At 38.6% G+C, this 22456-nt stretch overlaps 1 protein-coding gene across 4 annotated transcripts in view; it reads right to left on the bottom strand.

The window, feature by feature from the left end:
- Positions 1–22456, bottom strand: part of VPS8 (VPS8 subunit of CORVET complex) — a 246980-nt gene that overhangs the window by 84623 nt on the left and 139901 nt on the right. For all 4 annotated transcript variants that reach the window (XM_045088704.1, XM_045088707.1, XM_045088706.1 and 1 more), the window contains 2 exons: positions 17160–17249; positions 13491–13537 (listed from right to left, as the gene is read on the bottom strand). In XM_045088704.1, the coding sequence (XP_044944639.1) occupies positions 13491–13537; positions 17160–17249 (137 nt within the window). The remainder of the gene's footprint in view (positions 1–13490; positions 13538–17159; positions 17250–22456) is intronic.

Raw genomic sequence — 22456 nt, 5'->3', positions numbered from 1 at the left:
TTGGGTTGTGAAAATAATTCAAAATTATGATCTTGTAGTACATTTCGCTATTTCGGGGGAAGGATAAACTATGTTTCAGTTTTAAATAAATTACATCATTAAAATGACTCAAATTCAAATTTTCTTTAAAAAATTTGACAAAGAAAATAAATGTTGCATGGGGACGAGGAAAGTCTAGTCCAGTCTCTCTCCTTCACTCTAAATATTGCACAAAAATAGGCCAGTCTAGACTACTCGAGATTTCTGAGGAAGAGAATTTCACAGTCTCCCTATAACTTGTTTTGACAATTTAGGGCTACCTCAGCTTAGACTAAATCCTGCCTGCTTGAATTCCCTGCTCATCCCCATAAATCCGGGTGGTAGCATATTGATGACTACGTGGTACCTTTTAGACTGAGAACTCAAATACATCACTCAAAACACAAAAGAGTAAAAGCAATTATTCTCCCTGAGGTCTTCGTTCTCATCAAGTTGTTTTACAAGGTTGTTAGGCTGAACTTCCAGCTTTTCATATACATTCCAAGTTAAAAATGCCACAGTGGAGGGGCATCTAGGTGGTTCAGCTGGTTAAGCACCCAACTCTTGATTTCGGCTCAGGTAACGATATCAGGGTTGTGGGAATGAGCCCTGCGTTGGGCTCTAAGCTGAGCGTGAACACTGCCTAGGATTCTCTCCCTCTCCTTTTGAGCCTAACCCCCAACTCCGATAAAAAAAAAAAAAAAAAAAGCCCACAATGTAATCCCATGTCATTCGAACAAAACAATGAATGTGCCCATCTGCCTGGTAAACACTGTTAAGTGGGATCATTAAAGATAGCAAAGACAGTACCTACAAAATATATATGGAATTGTACCAACAGTAAGTCCCGCAAACTGGATAGGAGAGGCTTAGATGGAAACCTGTCCTGTGGCAAGAAAGAATGTAGTAGCTCGTATCTCCAGGATGGCCCTCTACCTCGTGCAGAGCAGCCAGTAGTCCTCACACAGAACAGCCACACTCCCTTATCAGCTCATAGGAGGCACAGAGCAAAGCAGGCAAGCGCACCATTGTATCTAATGGCAAATATTCTGCCATATCCAATCGACCTAAGAGCAAATGTAAGCTAGATCTGCAGGGGACTTGTTCACTTTTCATTTCCCAGTCTGACTGCTACTCAAGTGTCAAAATGTCCTCCCCCAATCTTAATAGAATTCTTTTTATCTCTGATACTCACAAAAAAGAAGGCACTGTTTTGAATGTTCTCCTGCATTAGCAGGAAAAATGGCTTTTATAAGCTAACAGAAATAAGAGCCTAATGATTTTCCTAGAAAATTAATTTCGCTCCATAACCTTATCATGTATAAAGAGTGCCTGGATCATTCCAATGCTGTACAGACTTTGATTAAAAACTCAGAGGGTAAGCTCAAACAATTCTTCCAAAATACCACTATTCATGGTGAGAGTAAGAACCAAATGCTGAGATTATCTGCAATGTGTATTTTCTTGCCCTGCCGAGCTCTCCTTCATACTAAAATCCACCAGTAATCCCACTAGCAAGAATTGTTTCAATGCGGCCTAAATCAAAGAAAGCCTGGAAAGGGGCAGGCCCTGTCACCTCAGCATAATACCCAACCTGGGGCATTTCCAGGTCTGGATGAGACTCGAGATGCCATTCTCTCCCCAAAGTGACAGACACAACTGGAGACAAAAGAGATGCAGTTCTGTGACCCTGCCACAGGGACATTCTTTATATGGTTTTCAGAAACTGTTTTTGAACTGATCCTGGGTCGGCCTACTATAAATCTAATGTGATATCCACATATAATGTTGAACATAGAGAGAACAAAGGCATTTCATTTCTGATCTGGCATGGAAAGAGCTTGGAAGTTAACACTTCCATCCTCACAGGAAAAGTGCTGAATAAACCGAAAATCAACACCTCTTCTTCAATCTGCCTGAGAGCTGAGGTCCTAGGGCAAACTGCCACCCCTGAATTAGAGAGCAACAGGCAGGTGGCTATAAATAACCAGTGCCCACTGGAGTAGAGGCCAGGAGCAGAGACCACTGCTGCTGGAGCCAGTACTACAGTAGGAAAACCTCAACTAGAAATGACAAAATGCCAGAGATTCACTGTGGACAAATTTAAGGTTTAAATTCTAGGGAGCCAAGTCTTCAGGGATTGTGAGGGAGTTCCCACATTGTCTTGAATTTTATCTGAGGAGCCACCAGGTTCTCACAGTGAAGACTAGAGAAAAATCCAGTCAGGCTTCCAGTGGAGAAGAAAAGTAGCCATTTAAAAATAGATCCAGAGCATTTTGTTCTTAACAAGGCCTACTGTTGTGGACTTAGGCCCCCTACAAATTCACAGGTTGAAGTCCTAACTCCCAGTACCTCACAATGTGACTTTATTTGGAAACAGCCACTTTGTCAATATTATTAGTTATATCAGAATGAGGTAATGCTGGAGGAGGGCTAACTCATAATCCAGTATGACTTGTGTTCTTAAAAGAAGGGGAAATTTTGACACAGACGTACGTATAAGGAGAATGCATGTGAAAATGAAGGCTAAAATCAGGGTGATGGCTTCTGCAAGCTCAGGAATGACAAAGATTGCCAGCAAATCACCAGAAGCTAGAAGAGAAACATGGAACAGGCTCCTTCTCACAGCCCTCAGAAGGACACAACCCTGCCACCACTTGTTCCTGGATTTCTAGCCTCCAAAATGGAGACAATAAATTTCTGTTGTTTAAGTCGCACAGTTGTGTGCTTTGTTAAGGCAGCCCTAGCAAGCGAATACAACTGCCCTAAAGGAGAATTAGCTCACTCGAGCCTAAACAAGCTGAGGGAAGAGAAATAACCCAAGTCCAGCCCTTTCTAGCCTTTCTGTCTCACTTAAAGGGCAGAGGGGCTACTGAGAAGTACTTGGGAGGGTCACTACCCAGAGACACAACTCACCAAAAGAGTGTAAACGAATCACACAGGACTATGGAATACCTCCCCTTCACCATACCTCACTACCACATCAACAGGGCATGCCTATATAATAGGGAAATACAACTGAAAGAACACACAGCTTGGACTTTAGGAAAAGTCTCTAGGGAAAGCCAAAGACAACCAGGGAAACAAAAACGAGGACACCCACGGAATTTTCACCCTCAGACAACTACGGCTATAGTAAGCAGTAAGCGTAGCCTCATTCCGAGCCAGATAACATTAAAAAGTCATACCAAAGGCCTAGTTGTGTCAGTTCCTTTCATGCAGTACCTCATTTCGAGCTTTCAAGAAAAATTTAAAAGAACATCCTAAGAAAGAAAGGATACAGTCTGAAGAGATTCAGCAAACATCAAACCAAACCAAACTGGATTTATCAGACAGGATTTAAAACAACTATGATTAATATGCTGAGGGCTGTAAAGGAAAAAGCAACATGTAATAACAGATGAGTAAAGTAAATAGAGAAATGGAAACTCTAAGAAAGAATCAAAAGAAAATGTTAGAAATGAAAAACACTGAATAAAATGAATTCCTATGATGGCTTCACCAACAGCCTAGACACAGCTGAGCAAGGTATGTCAGTAACACATCGAAGAAATTTCTAAGCTGAAATACAAAGGAAAAAACAAAACAAAACAAAACAAAACTGTGGCCAGTGGGGCTCAGAATAGAATATCCAAGAACTGGCGGACAAGTATAAAAGTAACACCTAAGAAAAAGAGAATATGGGACAGAAGAAATATTTGCAACAATAATGACTGAGAATTTCCCCCCAAATTAATAACAGATACCAAACTACCCCTCATGAAGCTCAGAGAATACCAACTAGGACAAATGGCAAAAATATATAACTGGGCATATCATATTCAACCTGCAGAAAATCAAAGACAAAGAGAAAATCTTAAAAGAAGTCAGAGGGAAGGAAAACACCTTACCTGTAGAGGACCAAGGATAAAATTATACCAGACTTCTCTCATAAACCATGCAAGCAAGAAGAGAGGAAATGGAAGTATTTAAAGTGTTGAAAGAAAAAAACCCATCAACCTAGAATTCTGTATCCAGCAGAATTCGCTCTCAAAAGTGAAAGAGAAAATACTTTCTGAGACAGACAAAAACTGTGAGAATATGTCATCAGTAGACCTGCCTTTCAAGAAATGTTAGAAGTTTCTCAAACGGAAGAAAAATGAGATAGGTCATGAATTTGGATCTACGTAAAGAAAGAGCATTAGGGAAGGAATAAATGAAGACAAAATGAAATGTTTTATTTTTCTTATTCTTAACTGACCTAACAGAAAACAGTCTGCCCAAAATAGTTATATTAACAATGTAGTCAGTGATTATAACTTAAGGATAAGTGAAATGAATGACAGCAATGTTAAAAGGGACAAGAGGAAGGAATTAGGAATCCTCTGACATAAGGCACTGATCCTATGTCTGGGAACTATGGTGTTGATATTGGACATGGATTACTTATATATGTATATTGCAAACTAAAAGAAAACCACTAAAATAAAAATACATAACTGATATACTAAGAGAAGAGAAAAAGGTGGAATCATATAAAATGCTCAATTAAAACCATGGTAGAATACCAAGACCAAAAAAAAAAAAAAAAAAAAAAAAAGCAAGGGGAATAAAAGCAATGAATAAAAAATAGTAACATAAATAGAAAAGAAAGGGTAGGATTATAAAAGCCACACAAAGCCTTAAAATTTGTTTTTGACTGACTTATTTCACTCAGCATAATTTTCACTCTAGTTCCATCTATATCATTGCAAATGGCAATATTTCATTCTTTTTGATGGTTGAGTAATATTCCATAGTATATCTATACACCACATCTTTAGCCATTCATCAGCCAATGGACATTTGGGCTCTTTCCATAATTTGGCTATTGTTGATAATGCTGCTATAAATATCAGGGGATGCATGTGCCCCACTGAATCACTATTTTTGTATCCTCTGTGTAAATACCTGGTAATGCAATTGCTCAATAGGGGAGTTCTGCTTTTAACTTTTGGATGCACCTCCATACTGTTTTTCAGAATGGCTGTACCAGTTTGCATTCTTACCAACAGTGTAAGAGGGTTCCACATTCTCTCCATCCTTGTCAACATCTGTTGTTTCCTGAGTTAATTTTTAGCCATTCTGATAGGTGTGAAATGATATCTCATTCTGTATTTGATTTGTATTTCCTTGATGATGAGTGATCTTGAGGATTTTTCCGTGTGTTTGTTGGCCATTTGCAGGTCTTTTTTGCAGAAATGTCTGTTCATGTCTTCTGACCATTTTTAACTGGATTATTTTGGGGGTGTTGAGTTTGAGAAGTTCTTTATAGATTTTATCCAATATGTCATTTGCAAATAACTTCTCCCATTCCACAGGCTGCCTTTTAGTTTTGTTGGTTGTTTCCTCTGCTGTGCACAAGTTTTTTATCTTGATGAAGTCCCAGTAGTTCATTTTTGCTTTTGTTTTCCCTTTCCTCCAGAGATGTATCAAGTAAGAGGTTGCTACAGCAAGGTCAAAGAAATTGCTGCCTGTGCTCTCCTCTAGGATTTTTATTTCCTATTTCACATTTTGGTTGCCTATCTTAGGTCTTTCATCCATTTTAAATTTATTTTTTGTGTATGGTATAAGAAAGTGGTCTAGTTTCATTCTCCTGCAAGTAGCTGTCCAATTTTCCCAACATTATTTGTTGAAGAGAATGTCTTTTTTCTATTAGATATTCTTTCTTGCTTTGTCGAAGATAAGCTATTGTGGGTCCACTTCTGGCTTCTCTATTCTGTTCCATTGACGTAGGTACCTGTTTTTGTGCCAGTAACATACTTTTTTTTTTTTTAAGATTTTATTTATTTATTTGACAGAAATCACAAGTAAGCAGAGAGGCAGGCACAGAGAGAGGGGGAGGCAGGCTCCCCACTGAGCAGAGAGCCCAACACGGGGCTCGATCCCAGGACCCTGGGATCACAACCTGAGCAGAAGGCAGAGGCTTTAGCCCACTGAGCCACCCCGGTGCCCCAACATACTGTTTTAATAACTACAACTTTATAATATAACTTGAAGTCTGGAATAGTGACAGCACCAGCTTTGCTTTTCTTTTTCAAAATTCCTTTGGCTATTTAGGGTCTTTCCTGGTTCTGGACACATTTCAGAATTACCTGGTTCTCTATGAAAAATGATGGTGTTATTTTGACAGGGATTTCATTCAATGTATAGACTGCTTTGGGTAGTATAGCCATTTTAATATTTGTTCTTCCAATGCATGAGCATGGAATGTTTTTCCACTTCTTTGTGTCTTCCTCAATTTCTTTCATAAGTGTTCTACAGTTTTCAGAGTACAGATCTTTTATTTCTTTGGTTAGATTTACTCCTAGATATCTTATGGGTTTTGGTACAACTGTAAATGGGATCGATTCCTTGATTTTTCCTTCTGCTGCTGCATTATTGGTATACAAAGGACAAGAGATTTCTGTTGATTTTATATCCTGCAACTTTGTTGAATTCATGTATCAGTTCTAGCAAATCTTTTGGTGGAGTCTTTCAGGCTTTCTACATAGAATATCATGTCCTCTTCTGAGAAGAGTGAAAGTTTGACTTCTTCCTTGTTGATCGGCATGCCTTTTATTTCTTTTTGTTGTCTGATTATGGAGGCTAGGACTTCAGTATTATGTTGAACATCAGTGGAAAGAGCTGACATCCCTGCTGTGTTCCTGACCATACAGGAAAAGCTCTCCATTTTTTCCCACTGAGGATGATATTAGCTGTGGGTCTTTCATATATGGCCTTTACTCCCCCATCTTCTTTTTAAAATAGCTTTTTTACTATGTAAATGCTAATATGGGTAATTTAATATTAACTACTTTTTTCTTTCACACTATTTCCTTAAAAAATATTTTCCAAAACTGAATCACTGGATCAAAGCATATGTGTAACTTGAGAGCTCTCAATAACATATACAAACTAAATATATATATATATATATATATATATATATATATATATATGTATATGTGTATACACACACACACAAAATACATATATTAAACTGCTCTTGAGATAACAAAGTGGTCTAATGGAGAAACGCACAGGCAAAGAGAGAAATGACAACATGTAGTGCCTCCTCTGAGCAAACAGGCCAGTACTGCCAAGGAATACAGGGGCAAAGAGAAATGGGAACAAGGAAGAAAATGAAGCTGGACAGATATGCCTGAATCACATCAAAGAGGGCCATGAGGAGTTTGTATTTTGTCTCGGATAAGGGAAGGGAAAGAACTTTGAGAAGGAGAACTTTGCCTCTTTAAAAATGGAAGGAGAATCAAGAAGGTGGTTAGGAGGCCAGCAGGAGGGATCAGGAGAGAGATACTGTGCCGCTAAACTAGGGCAGTGGGGGAGAGAACAGAGAAGCCCATACAGACAGGAGGCCCCCAAGAGGCTGACATCATGACTGGTTCTGTGTGGTGTGGCTGAGAAGGTGGAGTGGAGCGGGTAAAGCAAAGTGAAGAATCCATCATCACTTTCAGAATTTTATTTAAAACACTTGAAGGAAATTGCCTGCTAACTTATCTATTTCCTCCATTAGAGTGTAAATTCCCTTAAGGCAGGGCCCCATCTTATTCACTATTTCATCTTCCATGCCTGTCAGAGTGCTTAGCATGCTGTAGTTACTCAGTAAATTGTTAAATGAAATAAATGGGCAGATAATGCCATTTGCTAGGAGAGATAATAATAAAAGCAGCAGGTTTGGATTGAGAAGAAGTAAGTACAATTTTGAGCCATTTCAACTTCTAGCGTAGTACTTAGCAGACAGCAATTTCATTATAAAGAAGTCTTGAATAAAGGAATAAAAAATAAACACATGTACACTATTTTCTTTCTTGCTTCCTCACTATAATCCATCCATCCACCTGCAAGGCCTGGAGATTAGGAAATGATATGTTATGATTTAAAAGACTTAACCTGAGCTGCTGGCAAAGTACTAACCAAAGACACTGAAGGGTTCAGAACAAGTCTCCTCAAAATGGGTTTCTATGGCATATGGACTATTTTGAGCTAAAGGCAATCAAGGCCCTGTGAGCTAAAGAGAAATTCTGCCCCTCCATTAGCTACCTAAAAGAATCTAAATTGAGAGCCTTTCTCAGAGTAAGAGTTATTATCAGAGATAAATTTTATCTGAGTGACCAATCTGTATGGCAGGGCAAACACCTAAATACTAAACATTTGCTCTTCTTCTTGCCCTGTGAATTGCCCCCCTCCCCTCAGAAGCCCCAGGTCCTTCTATCCCATTCCTTAGCCCACGCCGGCAATATACACTTCATTTTACCTTTCTGTCTTTGATACTCTCATGTATATGTAGTTTTCAGACATATGAAATTAAATTTTTCTCCTGTTAATCTGATTCATGTCAATTTGATTCTTAGTCCAACCAGAAGAACCTCTGAAGTGCAGAACAAAATTTGTCCTAACAGTATGATATCTGGTGGTAAACCTGGACAAGCTGATAAGAAGTCATTCAAGTAGAAATGAATTTTCCTATGTCAAAGTTCATGAACATAATATTCTAATTTATCCTAACACTATGGTATCTGGTGCTAAGCGTGGATGAGCTGATAGGAAGTCGTTTGAGTAGAAATGAATTTTCCTTTGTCAAAGTTCATGAACATAATATTCTAATTTTTTTTTTAAGATATTTATTTATTTGTCAAAGAGAGAGAGAGAGCACAGGCAGAGTGGCAGGCAGAGTCAGAGGGAGAGGCAGGCTCCCTGCGGGGCAAGGAGCCCGATGTGGGACTCGATCCCAGGACGCTGGGATCATGACCTGAGCCGAAGGCAGCCACTTAACCAACTGAGCCACCCAGGCGTCCCAATATTCTAATTTTTTAAAAGATTTATTTATTTTAGAGAGAGTGTGTGCTTGTCCGCATGCTGCAGGGGGGGGGCGGGGTGCAGAAGTTGTGGGGGGGGGGTGGGCAAGAACCTCAAGCAGATTCACTGCTGAGCAGGGGCTCCCCATGCAGTGGCTCCATCTCATATGAGCTGAAATCAAGAATTGGATGCTTAATCTGCTGAGCCATCCAGGTGCCCCTATAACGTTCTAATTTTTTATTTTAATTTTGAAATATGTTATTTCAACAATGAATGTTAATATGTTAAAATATCCTTTCAAAATTACCCACAGAAACACAGGTTCAACTTAAATCCAAGATATAACCATTTCCATAATCTATGTTACTAATTTTCTTAGTTATGCTCAATTTTTACTTTATTTTGATTAAAGATTAGAAATACAATGTGACTTCTATGTGGGTTTTTTTTTCCCCTACAAGAAAACCATACCACATATTTCAGAGGCCTCCAGGACATGGCTGACAAAAGCTAAATCGACATTACCAAGAGAAGTGTACTGAAGAAAATATTGTGAATATAAATATACTCGCACATTCTCTTTATTCCTTATGTAGCTCATAGCCCCACAAAAATCATCAATGTCCTTTTGTATTATCCTTCAAGCATCCCCACTGCACAAAAGGCCTACATCTGGTTGTAAATACATCAGAAGAACTCCCAGGAGAATGCTTGGCCTGGCAGGAGAGCACACAGGGAGTGGGGGTGGGGTGAGCTTTGTGGAGCAGCTGTCCCAAAGAAGGGAATTGGAAGAGAATGCAAATCCGTTCTCTCCCAAGCTGTTGGCCTCAATTCAGGCAAGTAATTTGCTTCTGTAGGATTAACTCCCCCACCAAAAACTATCTAATCTTTCTATGTACAGATGCCACCAATATCTCTGTATGTCAATTAATTCTACTGAGGACATCATTTACATAGTAAAGATAACATAGAAAAATTGAATAAAGACAACAGAAAAATATATGTAAGAACTCAAAATAGATGATTTGTCCCTTTAAAAATGCTATAGACAAAATAAAAGGCTTTTTTATTTTTATTTTTTATTTTTTTAATTTTTAAAAATAAAGGCCAAAATAAAATAACTCAACGAGTATTTGTAAATGTTAAATTGAAGACACACACACACACAGGACCCTATCAACTCGGGTTTTGTGGGCAAAAGTTAAAAAAAAAAAAAAAAAAAGAAAGGCAATATTCTGACACAACATACATATACAAACAATCTCTATATGAAAATGACTCTTCTCTTTAATTTTCCTATCTTGCCAAAATGCTGCTGAAAGAGCTTCTTGAGTGGTGGGGGGAGAACCCAGTTGTTTAAAAAATATGTATATCTATTGCGAAAGGACAGAAAGGGAAGAATCAAAGGCAAGAACAGCCTCCACTATCTGCCGGTGAAAACCACCAGGCAGGCAATTTCCAGTCTATGTATTCTTGCGTTCTTTTTCCTCTTAGTATCTTTTCCATACTCTCTTGTTTCCCAGAACCTGACAATACTCTAATGCCTTTTTCAGATTATTCAAAAAGCATATTTATTTTGAAAAGCTAAAATGTGGTGGAAAATCAGTCATTCCGAGTATTGAATTGTATTGATATTTATATAACCTAATATTGGTATTTTTTTTTATTTATGGAAAGTACGATTTGGTCGATATTACCTTCTATATTTTATTACATGTGAGGAAAGACCAAACACAAAGCTGAACTTCCTCTGTCCTTCTAGCTTGAGTCTCTCCACGTAGGACAGTTGGGGAAAAATGACCTGATCAAATAAATGATTCTAAGGGAAGAGGTGCCAGGTCCTAGTGAGGTGGGGAACAAAGGCCAAAGGAAGTGTAGAAGAAATTAAACTTCCTTATAACTGCAGCCCACTGACAGATACTTGAAGTGGGTGGAACACAACATTCTTCCAGGAACTCCCAATCTTAAGGTTAATGTCTTGCTAGAGGGGAAAACAACCTTAGCTTGACAATAGCTAGGCTGCCAGTGTCCCAAGAGTCTTCTTTAGCATATGAAAATCCTTTTGGAAACTTCCCCCAACTCCATAGAGTACAATCAGCTGCTCCTCACAATCTCAGGGTAGCCCTTTCTGCTTCCGGGTCCTGTCCCATACTATAAAAACACATTTTTGCACCGAAGAAGTCCCAAGAATGAATTCTTGAGGCTCCGTACCCCAACATTTCCACATCACTAGGAGAATGGACATGGCACAAGAGAGGAACAGAAGGAACTGTGCCATGGGAAAAGGGGTGCACAGGATCTGAAGAAAGGGCTGGAGCTGGAGTTGGCTCCTTCCTCTGCCTGCCTAGAACCTCCACCCTTCCTTCACATCTCTGTTCCCAGCTCCGCCCGTCTTTTCCCCATCAGCCCCCAACTGATCTAAGATGTTTCTACCCGTTCATTATAGAAGTTCATTATAGAAGTAGATGTTGGCCCAGAATGGCTCTGAGGGAGAGCCAAATGATGAACAGAAATAAAAATAAGGGTACCTAGCCTCGTTTGATATTCTGAGAACAGGGAACTAAAATACTGGTAATTTGAATGATGTGGAAAACAAGGCAGGAGAAAATTTATTAAATTTCCTTACCCATTGACAAGCCCTTAAAACAGCAGAGTGACATTCCTCTAGGGACTCAACCGCCTCTACCTTAACACTTTGCTAAGGGATAAGGGCAAAGGGCAATCATAGCCTGACCGACCTCCTACCCTCAACCAGGATCCTATAAGTCTACTCTAACAATTCCTTTGGAAACTTCCTTTATCTCCAGACCCTCTAAGATAGTGTTGACAATCATTCCCAAGCACACTGCCCACTGATATACAGCTAAAGGGTCTCACACAAAGGTTTTTTTACTGGTAATAAATAACCTTTTTCCCAACAATAGCTAGCCCCTCAAGGTCCTGGAAACCTTGCTTCCAAAACTCCTCAGAGACTTACACCATCCCTAACCTCCTCCCCAAATTGCAAGCATATAATGGACCACTCCTCACAGCCTGGTGGCAGCAGCTCTTTCTGCCCACGGTTCCTGTCCCCATGCTTTAATAAACCACCATTTTCTACCAAAGATGTCTCAAGAATTCTTTCTTGGTCATCGGCTCCAGACCTCACCCCACCGAATCTTATTTATATTCTAAGACTTCATCATGAACATGTCTTGAACAGGGGTGCAGGGAATATAGTCAGACTGCTTTTCTAAACATCTGCATATGCACATGTGGATGACTGACTTCAATGCAGCCCAGTCTGCTCTAAATTCAAATGATGGAGATTTCAAAAAGTATTACAATCAACAAAACTACTGGCATTTTGGTATATAAAAATAGCACCAAATACCAGAATAACCCAAACTGTGATTATCACTAAAGTAACTAAATGACTGCTTTCAATGGCTGGTGTACATTCTAACACAACATGAAAATTTGGATGTCTGACATGAAAGCTCTGTCACTGCCACTCGTGCTTAACTCTGAATGTACATCAAAAATATTCCTGCCCACAATGATTCTGTGGGTTTGGGCCCAGATGTCAGTATTTTTACAAGTTTCTAAGGTGATTCTGACACATACTTCCAGTTAAGACAGAGTGACTGTATTAGAGGATGTTAAATATTATTCCACTCAACTCCCAAATAGTCCACTTAGTCACAGCAAAATATTAAGATCTCACACACAGAGCTGCTTTGCTTACAAATCCATTACTAATCTCATCATCTCCCTGGGTTAGTTTTATTTGATGAGTACCACAGTAGCACTAAAAAAAAAAAAAAAAAAAAATTAAACTTCTCTTCTCACACCACCACAAGAAGTTATTTTAAACTAACACCTCAAAGGAGGATTTAAGAGGGAATCAACTGAGGGGTGAGCTGGGAACTAGCCGTTTACTTTGAAAGTAAAGCTATCAATCCACAGCGTGGAATAAGGAACAGGAAGGAGTGAAGTTAGGATAGAAAGGGGAAGCTAGATAAGCAGCAAATTCTTCCTAAAACACACCTTCATGGCACAGATTCACTATTTTTTTTATAATGATAACAACTCAACATGTATGCTTATGTTCAAATGTAAAGAAAAGCATTCCCTCACAGTATAATCTACTTTCATCATATATTTTACTATAATCTATGAAACTATTACTCAAACTAACACTAAAAATCAAAAGTTGATTATACTATTTGGATATAGTGGGCCAGTTTCTTTTTTTCTCTTTTTGGAGAGTGGAGGGGCAGAGACAGAATCTTAAGCAAGCTCCATGACCCTGAGATCATGACCTGAGCCAAAAATCAAGAGTTGGACACTAAACCTACTGAGCCACCCAGGCGCCCCACAATGGGTCAGTGCTCTTTTTTTTTTTTTTTAAATATATATATTTCTTTAATGTGACAGAGAGAGAGCACAAGTAGGCAGACCAGCAGGCAGCGAGAAGTGGGGGGAAGCGCCTCACTGAGCAGAGAGCCCGATGCAGGGCTTGATCCCAGGACCCTGAGATCATGACCTGAGCCAAAGGCAGAGGCTTAACCCACTGAGCCACCCAGGTGCCCCAGGCCAGTAGTCTTAACCTCAATTTATTTCCTTTGATTTTTCATCTGTGTATAATGAGAAACTTAAATTTATTAACATACCTTGGGTCAAGAAGACTCCTCAGAAATTTGAAAAGCAAAACCTGGTTCTGAATTAAAAAAACAACAAAAAATACAAATAAACATTAAAAAATCAAATTCTTCACACTATGCCAAACTAGAAAACCCCTTTATTTCTTTTTAAAGATTTATTTATTTATTTATTTGACAGACAGAGATCACAAGTAGGCAGAGAGGCAAGCAGAGAGACAGGGAGAAGCAGGCTCCCCATCGAGCAGAAAGCCTGACGCAGGACTCGACCCCAGGACCCTGGGATCATGAACCTGAGCTGAAGGCAGAGGCTTTAACCCCCCGAGTCACACAGGCGCCCCTAGAAAACCCCTTTAAAGTACACAAATTTCCATTAAGTCTTCTGTACAGATCTAAGAAATTCTAAAGAGTCCTTGGGAGGTCATTTCCTCCCAGTAATTCAAATCACTGTCACACATCCTATTTTGAGTGCAGAAGAAACAAGTGCATTGTTAACTGCCCCTCCCTCAATGGCCCTCTACTAAGATACACCCCTTAGTGGTTCTCAGCAGGAGGACCCTGGGAATGGCAGGTGCTCTGAACTGCTGTGATAACAATGTGTTCTGGCCACACAGAGGGCTTCACACTGCCTCACCTGGTCCTCTTCTTGTGAGGATAGCCTATTGGGAGATCATCTAAGTAGGGGGGTAGTTTGAGGCCCAAACATCAAGCAGCACCAAAAAAGTTCATCAACTCCCCCAATGTAATCAACTACAGAAGAGACAACACACTGCAACATGTTAGCAGGTAATATGCCATAAAATCTGAGTTCTGTTTCTTCCACTTATTTGCTATGTGACTTGGTATAAACCACTGTCTCTCTTAGCAATTCAGTTTACTTATGTGAAAAAGAGAACAGCAATATCTTCTCTGCCTTCTGCACAGGGTAGAGGTGAGAATTAAATGAGATACACCTTAAAATACCCTATGAATATAAATAATGTTTTTAAGTTCTTAAGAAAGCTAAGCAAAATTTATAGCTTAGTTTTTCTTTTTTCTTTATTTTTGGATACATTCAAACTTTACCTGTACAAAGCATGGAACTCAAAACTGGAAAGGATTAATGTAATTTAGAAGGTGACATTTAGAATATATTTATCAGTCTTTGATTTTCTTTGACTTTCTATCTTTTCCCTGGTCTATCATTTTGTTTTATTTAATATGATCTTCCTTCTGGTTATAACTTAATATTCTGGCTTTTGTTTTCATTTTAAGAATTCTCAGAATGATTAGTCAGAAGCATATTTCTTGCCACCAAGAAAGGTACGTTATAAAATTTGTGTGGGATTCTCTCATATTCAGTAAATCTCTGAAATAAACACTTCATTTCCTTAAAAGAAATGTATATGACTCTACAACCACTCCACAAAAAGCTAGTTTAAAAAAAAATCCATGATACTTCAGCTTTTTTATATTTGTCTGATGAGTGACATTATATTCATTTACTTGTCTTCTCTGTCTCTAAGGATCTTGAGAGACTAAGGAAAATAGAAAATGCTGCACTGGGTAGGCTTACATTTTAAATGACAGTAACAGCACTAAAGATGAGGAGATTCATCAGAAACTGCCGACTTTTTTTAAAGAGAGGAGAGGTTCTGTGGACTGAGAGTAGTTTTAGCAGAAATGTCCCCCTGCCCTCATCATTAGAATGGACTGGCTGACTCTCACATACTTCCTCAGTATTCTGAGCAATGCTCTATCTTCATTCAAGTCCAACTATTCTGCAACTGTCTTTTGGCTTATCCGTCTTCTTCCTCGAGCACAGGGATACATGTATATGTTTTTTATATTCTTGGCACGAAACAGTGTTTCTGGTTCACAGCAAGGACGTAATATTTGAATCCATAGATGTGTCTTTATCTTGAGTTAAAGAACCTCATCAGGCTGGACAGCCAAGCCTGATGTCTGGGAGTCACTTTTAACCTCTCCCATCACCTACAACTTCATTTGAAGCCCTACATGTTTTACTTCACAAACACATCCTGAACCCATCCATATCACTGCCACTTAATCCCCAACCTCACCATCTTCTGCCAAGACCCTTCACCTTCTAACTGGCCTACATGGTCTCTGTTCTCCATATGCTTTCTTTGCAGGTCCACTCCCTACATGATAAAACTAATTTTCTATATAAAATGAATCTGATAATGTTTTTTGGTGGAAAACTTTAATAATTCTCTAGGTTATCTAGAAGATAAAATATAATTTCTTAGCACTACACATAAGATAGTTCAGTATCAGAGTGCAAACTCTGGTTTCTAGGCCCTATACCTTTAACTCCTCCCTCATTCAGACCTTTTCTGGCTCACCTGAATGCTCCTCCCATCACTGCCCCCAGCATGTCAGGCTTCACAGACCTGGCCATTCTCTGGATATGCATGTTGTTTCATGCCTTCAAGTCTTTACATACACAGAATCCTCTATTTAGAAAGCTATTCTCAATTCTCTGACTGGAAAACTGGTGTCTATCACTCAAGACCCAGCCCAGGCATGTCTGGGAGCTCTTGCCAGCCTCAGACAGTCTCTCTCTCTCTCTCCTCTTGCTTCTATAACACTTTCTCCACGTGTCTGGTGTGGCACTTATAACCTTGCATGTTATGTAAGTGCTTCTTTCTTCCATAGGGAAAATTAAAGAAAAAGCTGCACTCTTATTTGCAAACCAGAGCCTACCATCCTGTCGTACATGGGGAGGCCACAGTTAAGTGTTTAAATTAATAGATTCCATATCTTTGTCTCTCATGCCAGGTGCCCTCCACTCACTGCCTTGACTTTCCTCTTGCATAGTTATCCCCCCTCCTACAATTATGGGCACTTGAGGACTCTAGGTCATGCTTTATGTTGTCATTTTTCTGTTCCCTACCCCTACAACTTGTGGCCCCAACAACAGTGAGCAAAACACACTATCAGCACCGCAATAATAGTGACAAGTGGAATACTATGTTCACTAAATCACACTTCAAATTGAGCATCTCAATATTCAACATTAATATAACTGTATTCTAGTTAAGATTTTCCAAGAAAGGGGTGCCTGGGTGGGTCAGCGGTTTAGGCCTCTGCCTTCGGCTCAGATTGGGTGGGATCTCAGGGTCCTGGGATTGAGCCCCGCGTCGGGCTCTCTGTTTGGCATGGAGCCTGCTTCCTTCTCTCTCTGCCTGCTTCTCTGCCCACTTGTGATCTCTGTCTGTCAAATAAATAAATAAAATCTTAAAAAAAAAAAAAAAGATTTTCCAAGAAAAATTCCAAATAGTCAGTATTAACCCAATTTGAGGATGACAAAAGTCTGAATAAATAATAAATAACATTAACCTCAAAGAGAATAGTGCTGTAGTTTCTATAGCAGAAAACAAAAAAAGAAAGGGGGGGTGGAATCTTCTATGGATTACTAATTCTAGATTAAGTACAGGGCATAGTTCTAAAAATGTTTTGGTGATGTTACTATTTATTATACATAAAGATGAACTCTTTCCAGATGCAGAGATCATCACACAACTGCTTCCAAATATATATACACACATACCATGTGTAGAAAATGCTTAAACGGCAACTATCTGTTGAGGAAATTACTACAAAGTTCTTAAGTGAATATGCAATAATTGTCTCTCCACTAGATGATTCTTCCCAATGTATTTTTGCAATATTTACCTGAAGTTTTTTAATGACTGTTTCAATCTGTTCAGAAAAGTGAATAGCAACCAGCTCTGCAGCTTTACAAGGCCTCAGGGATACAAGTTCCTAAAGTGAAAGGAAAAGATAAAATGATCTTTTATGTTAAGTTTAAATAGAATTTCCATAGATGTGAAGCATAATTACCTACTTCAGTATTTTCATGAGCTTCTACACTACACTTCAGAAGACCTCAATATAAGGTCCCAATTTAAAGGCACATTACAAGTGAACAAAATTAGAAATATGCCAGGTAAAACATTAGATTTTGATATAAAAGGTAATTCATGCTTAGAAAATGAAAGCACTAAAACTCTGGATTTAAGCCTTGATATCTACAGGATAAACAGAAGGAACAAGAGCTTTCCCAAATTTCCTGTCAGTGAATTTCACCCTTGAGCTTAAAGTAATAACTGAAGCAAAGAAAAAAAAAGGGGATAGTTGCAATTTTTGCAGCTAAGAATTTGAAAACTTTACTCCTAATGGCTGGTAGATTTTGAAATAAGGAGTGTCTTAAAACATTTTAAGGTTAAAAGTCTTAAATGAGACAAAGAAATTGACAACTATTTACCACTGTTAATAAGATCTATTTCTATTAAATTTAAGACTTCCAACCTGCCCTCTCCTTGAACTTTCCTAGACATTACTGATACTTATCTTCCTGAAACTCTCTTCTAACTTGGTTTCTGTGGCTACTCTTCTAACCTTCCCACTGTATGTTTACATCGCAAAAATGCAAAGACCAACACCACATCAATGTGGCATATTCTCAATTAAAAATGAGACAAGTTATTGTGACTGCAACATTGATGATATATCTAATATTTCTGTGTAGTACCTGTTCTTTAATAATAGTGAGCAGACACAAGTAATTATAGTTTAGACTACTTTTATATAATACGTATCAAAATAGAGAAGGCACAACTAATGAACAACACAAATGAAAGGGGGATATTATTACCAATCTGAAGGTATTAAAAAGAAATTATTACGAATTTATATCAAGAACTTGAAAATTCAGACAAAATGGATAATAGTTCCTAGAAAAAATTGTTTAATAAACTGACTTAACAGGGGCGCTTGGGTGGCTCAGTGGTTTAAAGCCTCTGCCTTCAGCTCAGGTCATGATCCTAGGGTCCTGGGATCGAGCCCCACATTGGCCTCTCTGCTCAGCGGGGAGACTGCTTCCTCCTCTCTCTCTGCCTGTCTCTCTGCCTATCTATGATCTCTGTCTGTCAAATAAATAAATAAAATCTTAAAAATAAATAAATAAATAAATAAACAAACTGACTTAACAATTAGAAAGACCTACGTTGATTTGTAATCACTAAGGAAATGAATGAATACTCAAAAATCATTCCATATGGAAAACTCCAGGCCCAAAGAGCTTCACCATTTAAGGAAGAAATAAGGCCAACATTAATTAACCTCTTACAGAGAACAGGAAACAAAACAAAACAAAACCAAAACTTCAGCTCATTTTATGAGACTAGCACATTTTTTGACACCAAAATTCAAGAGGACAAAAAAGGATAACTATAGATAAGTCTTAATCATAAACATTGATACAAATATCCTAAATAAAAACAAAGTCCAACAATATTTGAAAAGGATACTATCAGGATCAAGTTACATTTATCCACAGAATTCAAGGCTGGTTTCATACCAATAAGATTAACGATAACTATATACTAAGAAAGAAAAGATGAAAAAACTCATTTATGAAAAAACTGTTAATATACCAGAAACAGAAGCCTTCCATAAAAATCCTTATAATAAACGTACTTATGTTGGAAATAAAAATTAAAAACAAACCATTAACAATAGCACTGTTACCATAAAAATATAAAATTATAACAGTTAATCTAATGAAGAATAGAGACCTATTTTCTCTATAGAGAAAGTTGTAAACCTTTACAGAAGCTCTTGAATAAAGGCTTATAACCACAAGGTCATAGACTGGAAGACTCAATATGGTAAAGATGTCAATTAAATTTAAAATAACAGAGATTTAGTGCAATCCCTGTCACTATCATAAGGATAAAATAATTTTTTTTTTTGGTAGAACCTGACCAGTTAATAATAAAATATATTTAGAAGTACAGAAGGTTGACAGGCAGGGAGGATGGCAAAGTAAGAGGACCCTAAGCTTACCATTTCCTACCAATACAACTAGATAACACCTACACACCTACATTAGTGCAAATTACCCAGAAAATGACCTAAAGACTGGCAGAACAAACTCTCCACAGCTAAATATAGGGAAGAGACCCCAATGAAGCAGGTAGGAAAGGTAGAGACACACTAGGGAGCTAAATGGACTAACAGGACTGTCCACAGGAGGGATGGATACCTCAGGCACAGAGAGGGAAAACAGACTCTTGCATCAGGGAGCCTGCATGGGAAGATGAATCCCCATAACATGGCTTTGAAACCAAATCAGGAAAAGATATGCAAAAAATAAAGAACAAAGAATCCAATTATACCACAAAGCCAACAACAAACGATGAAAGAAGAGAGCATGAGAGAAAGGAACAGAGGAAAATTACAAAAGCTTTAGTAACAAAATGGCAGTTAAGTACAGACCTATCAATAATTACTTTGAATGCAAAGGGATTAAATTCTTAGTAACAAAATGGCAGTTAAGTACAGACCTATCAATAATTACTTTGAATGCAAAGGGACTAAATTCTTAGTAACAAAATGGCAGTTAAGTACAGACCTATCAATAATTACTTTGAATGCAAAGGGACTAAATGCTCCAATCAAAAGATACAGGGTGGTGCAGAGCCCAACACAGGGGTCGATCTCTGAACCTGAGACCATGGTCTGAGCCAAAATCAAGAGTCAAATGCTCAACTGACTGAGCCACCCAGGTGCCTCAAAATGAAAAACATTTTTTAAAAATCTAAAGAAACATGTTTTCTCTATATTGGAAAAACCACTGAAACTAGAGATTCTTTACCCGGAATCCACAGACCCAATCTAAGAATAGCTTTTAGGAGGTCTGTGGATCCTTGAGATTGTAAACAAAACTATGTAGCTTGTGTACATGCACAGTATATGAACAATATATGGATCCAAATCTTTCATTAGATTCTCACAGGAGTTCTATAATCCCTCAAGTGTTAAGAACCACTAATCTATGCACTGTGTCTACTGTCAGAAAATTCTGAGGACCTTTCCCTCTATACAATGAATTTATTCACATTACTGCAGCCATGGAAGTTCTTCAACAAAAAGCCTATGTATTTGTAATTGTAGCCTTAAGAAATACTATAAAGTTCAAGGTAAAAATATGTGCAGATGTGGGGAAAATAACCCGTAGAAGTAATTGTTGCGCAGTAAAAAATACTTCTTGTTTCTCCAGTATGAGTTTTCTGCTGCATGATTTGTTTACTCATTGATTAATTCATCACGAGGCACAGCTTCATTTTCAGGTATCTGGAGCCCATGTGCTCAAACCACTGCGTAATGCAGATGAAGTAAAATGAAGAAGAAGCCATAATGCAACTATGAAGACAAAGGGAATGATGAAAGGAAAAAGAACACAAAATGATTAAAGAAAAAAGATATAATGTATACAGAGAAAGATTTTCTTGGATTCTTCCCACATCTTGAAGATGTATTCAATTTTTTGTTAGCAGGAATAGGGTAACATTAAGTAACATGTATGTTCTCAATCCTACAGATGAAAAAAGCATAGCAATTACTTCAGACCACATACCTGGTGACTGACTGCCCCACCGTTCACACCACATGTTTCACGTAAGATGCTGTGCACATTTCCCATCTCTCTAAACTTTACGACCGTCAGGAACCCGAACAAAGAATTCACATCACAAGCAACGTTTCCTCAAAGTTTCTGAGCTCATCCTTTCTTATCAATTTCCTTATGTATAACAATTTTTTAAAGATACTGAATAATCAAAATGGATAAAAGACCTCAACGTGAGACAGGAATCCATCAGAATCCTGGAGGAAAACATAGGCAGTAGCCTCTTCGATATCAGCTACCCCAACTTCTTTCAAGATATGTCTCCAAAGGCAAAGGAAACAAAAGCGAAAATGAACTTCTGGGACTTCATCAAGATCAAAAGCTTCTGCACAGCAAAGAAATAGTCAAAAAAACAAAGAGGCAACTCACGGAATGGGAGAAGATATTTGCAAATGACAGTACAGACAAAAGGTTGATATCCAGGATCTATAAAGAACTTCTCAAACTCAACACACACAAAACAGTCAAAAAATGGGCAGAAGACATGAACAGACACTTCTCCAATGAAGACATACAAATGGCTATCAGACACATGAAAAAATGTTCATCATCACTAGCCATCAGGGAGATTCAAATTAAAACCACATTGAGATACCACCCTACACCAGTTAGAATGGCCCAAATTAGCAAGACAGGAAACAATGTGTGCTGGAGAGGATGTGGAGAAAGGGGAACCCTCTTACACTGTTGGTGGGAATGAAAGTTGGTACAGCCAACTTTGGAGAACAGTGTGGAGATTCCTTAAGAAATTAAAAATAGGGCGCCTGGGTGGCTCAGTGGGTTAAGCCGCTGCCTTCGGCTCAGGTCATGATCTCAGGGTCCTGGGATCGAGTCCCGCATCGGGCTCTCTGCTCAGCAGGGAGCCTGCTTCCTTCTCTCTCTCTCTGCCTGCCTCTCAGTGTACTTGTGATTTCTCTCTGTCAAATAAATAAATAAAATCTATTAAAAAAAAAAAGAAATTAAAAATAGAGGGGCGCCTGGGTGGCTCAGTGGGTTAAGCCGCTGCCTTCGGCTCAGGTCATGATCTCGGGGTCCTGGGATCGAGTCCCGCATCGGGCTCTCTGCTTGGCAGGGAGCCTGCTTCCTCCTCTCTCTCTCTGCCTGCCTCTCTGCCTACTTGTGATCTCTCTCTGTCAAATAAATAAATAAAATCTTAAAAAAAAAAAGAAATTAAAAATAGAGCTTCCCTATGACCCTGCAATTGCACTACTGGGTATTTACCCCAAAGACACTAATGTAGTGAAAAGAAGGGCCATCTGTACCTCAATTTTTAAAGAAGCAATGGCCATGGTCGCCAAACTATAGAAAGAACCGAAATGCCCTTCAACAGACGAGTGGAAAAGGAAGATGTGGTCCATATACACTATGGAGTATTATGCCTCCATCAGAAAGGATGAATACCCAACTTCTGTATCAACATGGACAGGACTAGAAGAGATTATGCTGAGTGAAATAAGTCAAGCAAAGAGAGTCAATTATCATATGGTTTCACTTATTT

This window comes from Mustela putorius, unplaced genomic scaffold, assembly GCF_011764305.1.
Source record: "Mustela putorius furo isolate JIRA1106 unplaced genomic scaffold, ASM1176430v1.1 tig00003834_pilon_pilon_pilon, whole genome shotgun sequence".
Taxonomy (NCBI): domain Eukaryota; kingdom Metazoa; phylum Chordata; class Mammalia; order Carnivora; family Mustelidae; genus Mustela; species Mustela putorius.
Note: the sequence above shows the minus strand (reverse complement) of the source record. Positions and strands in the feature narration are given on the sequence as shown.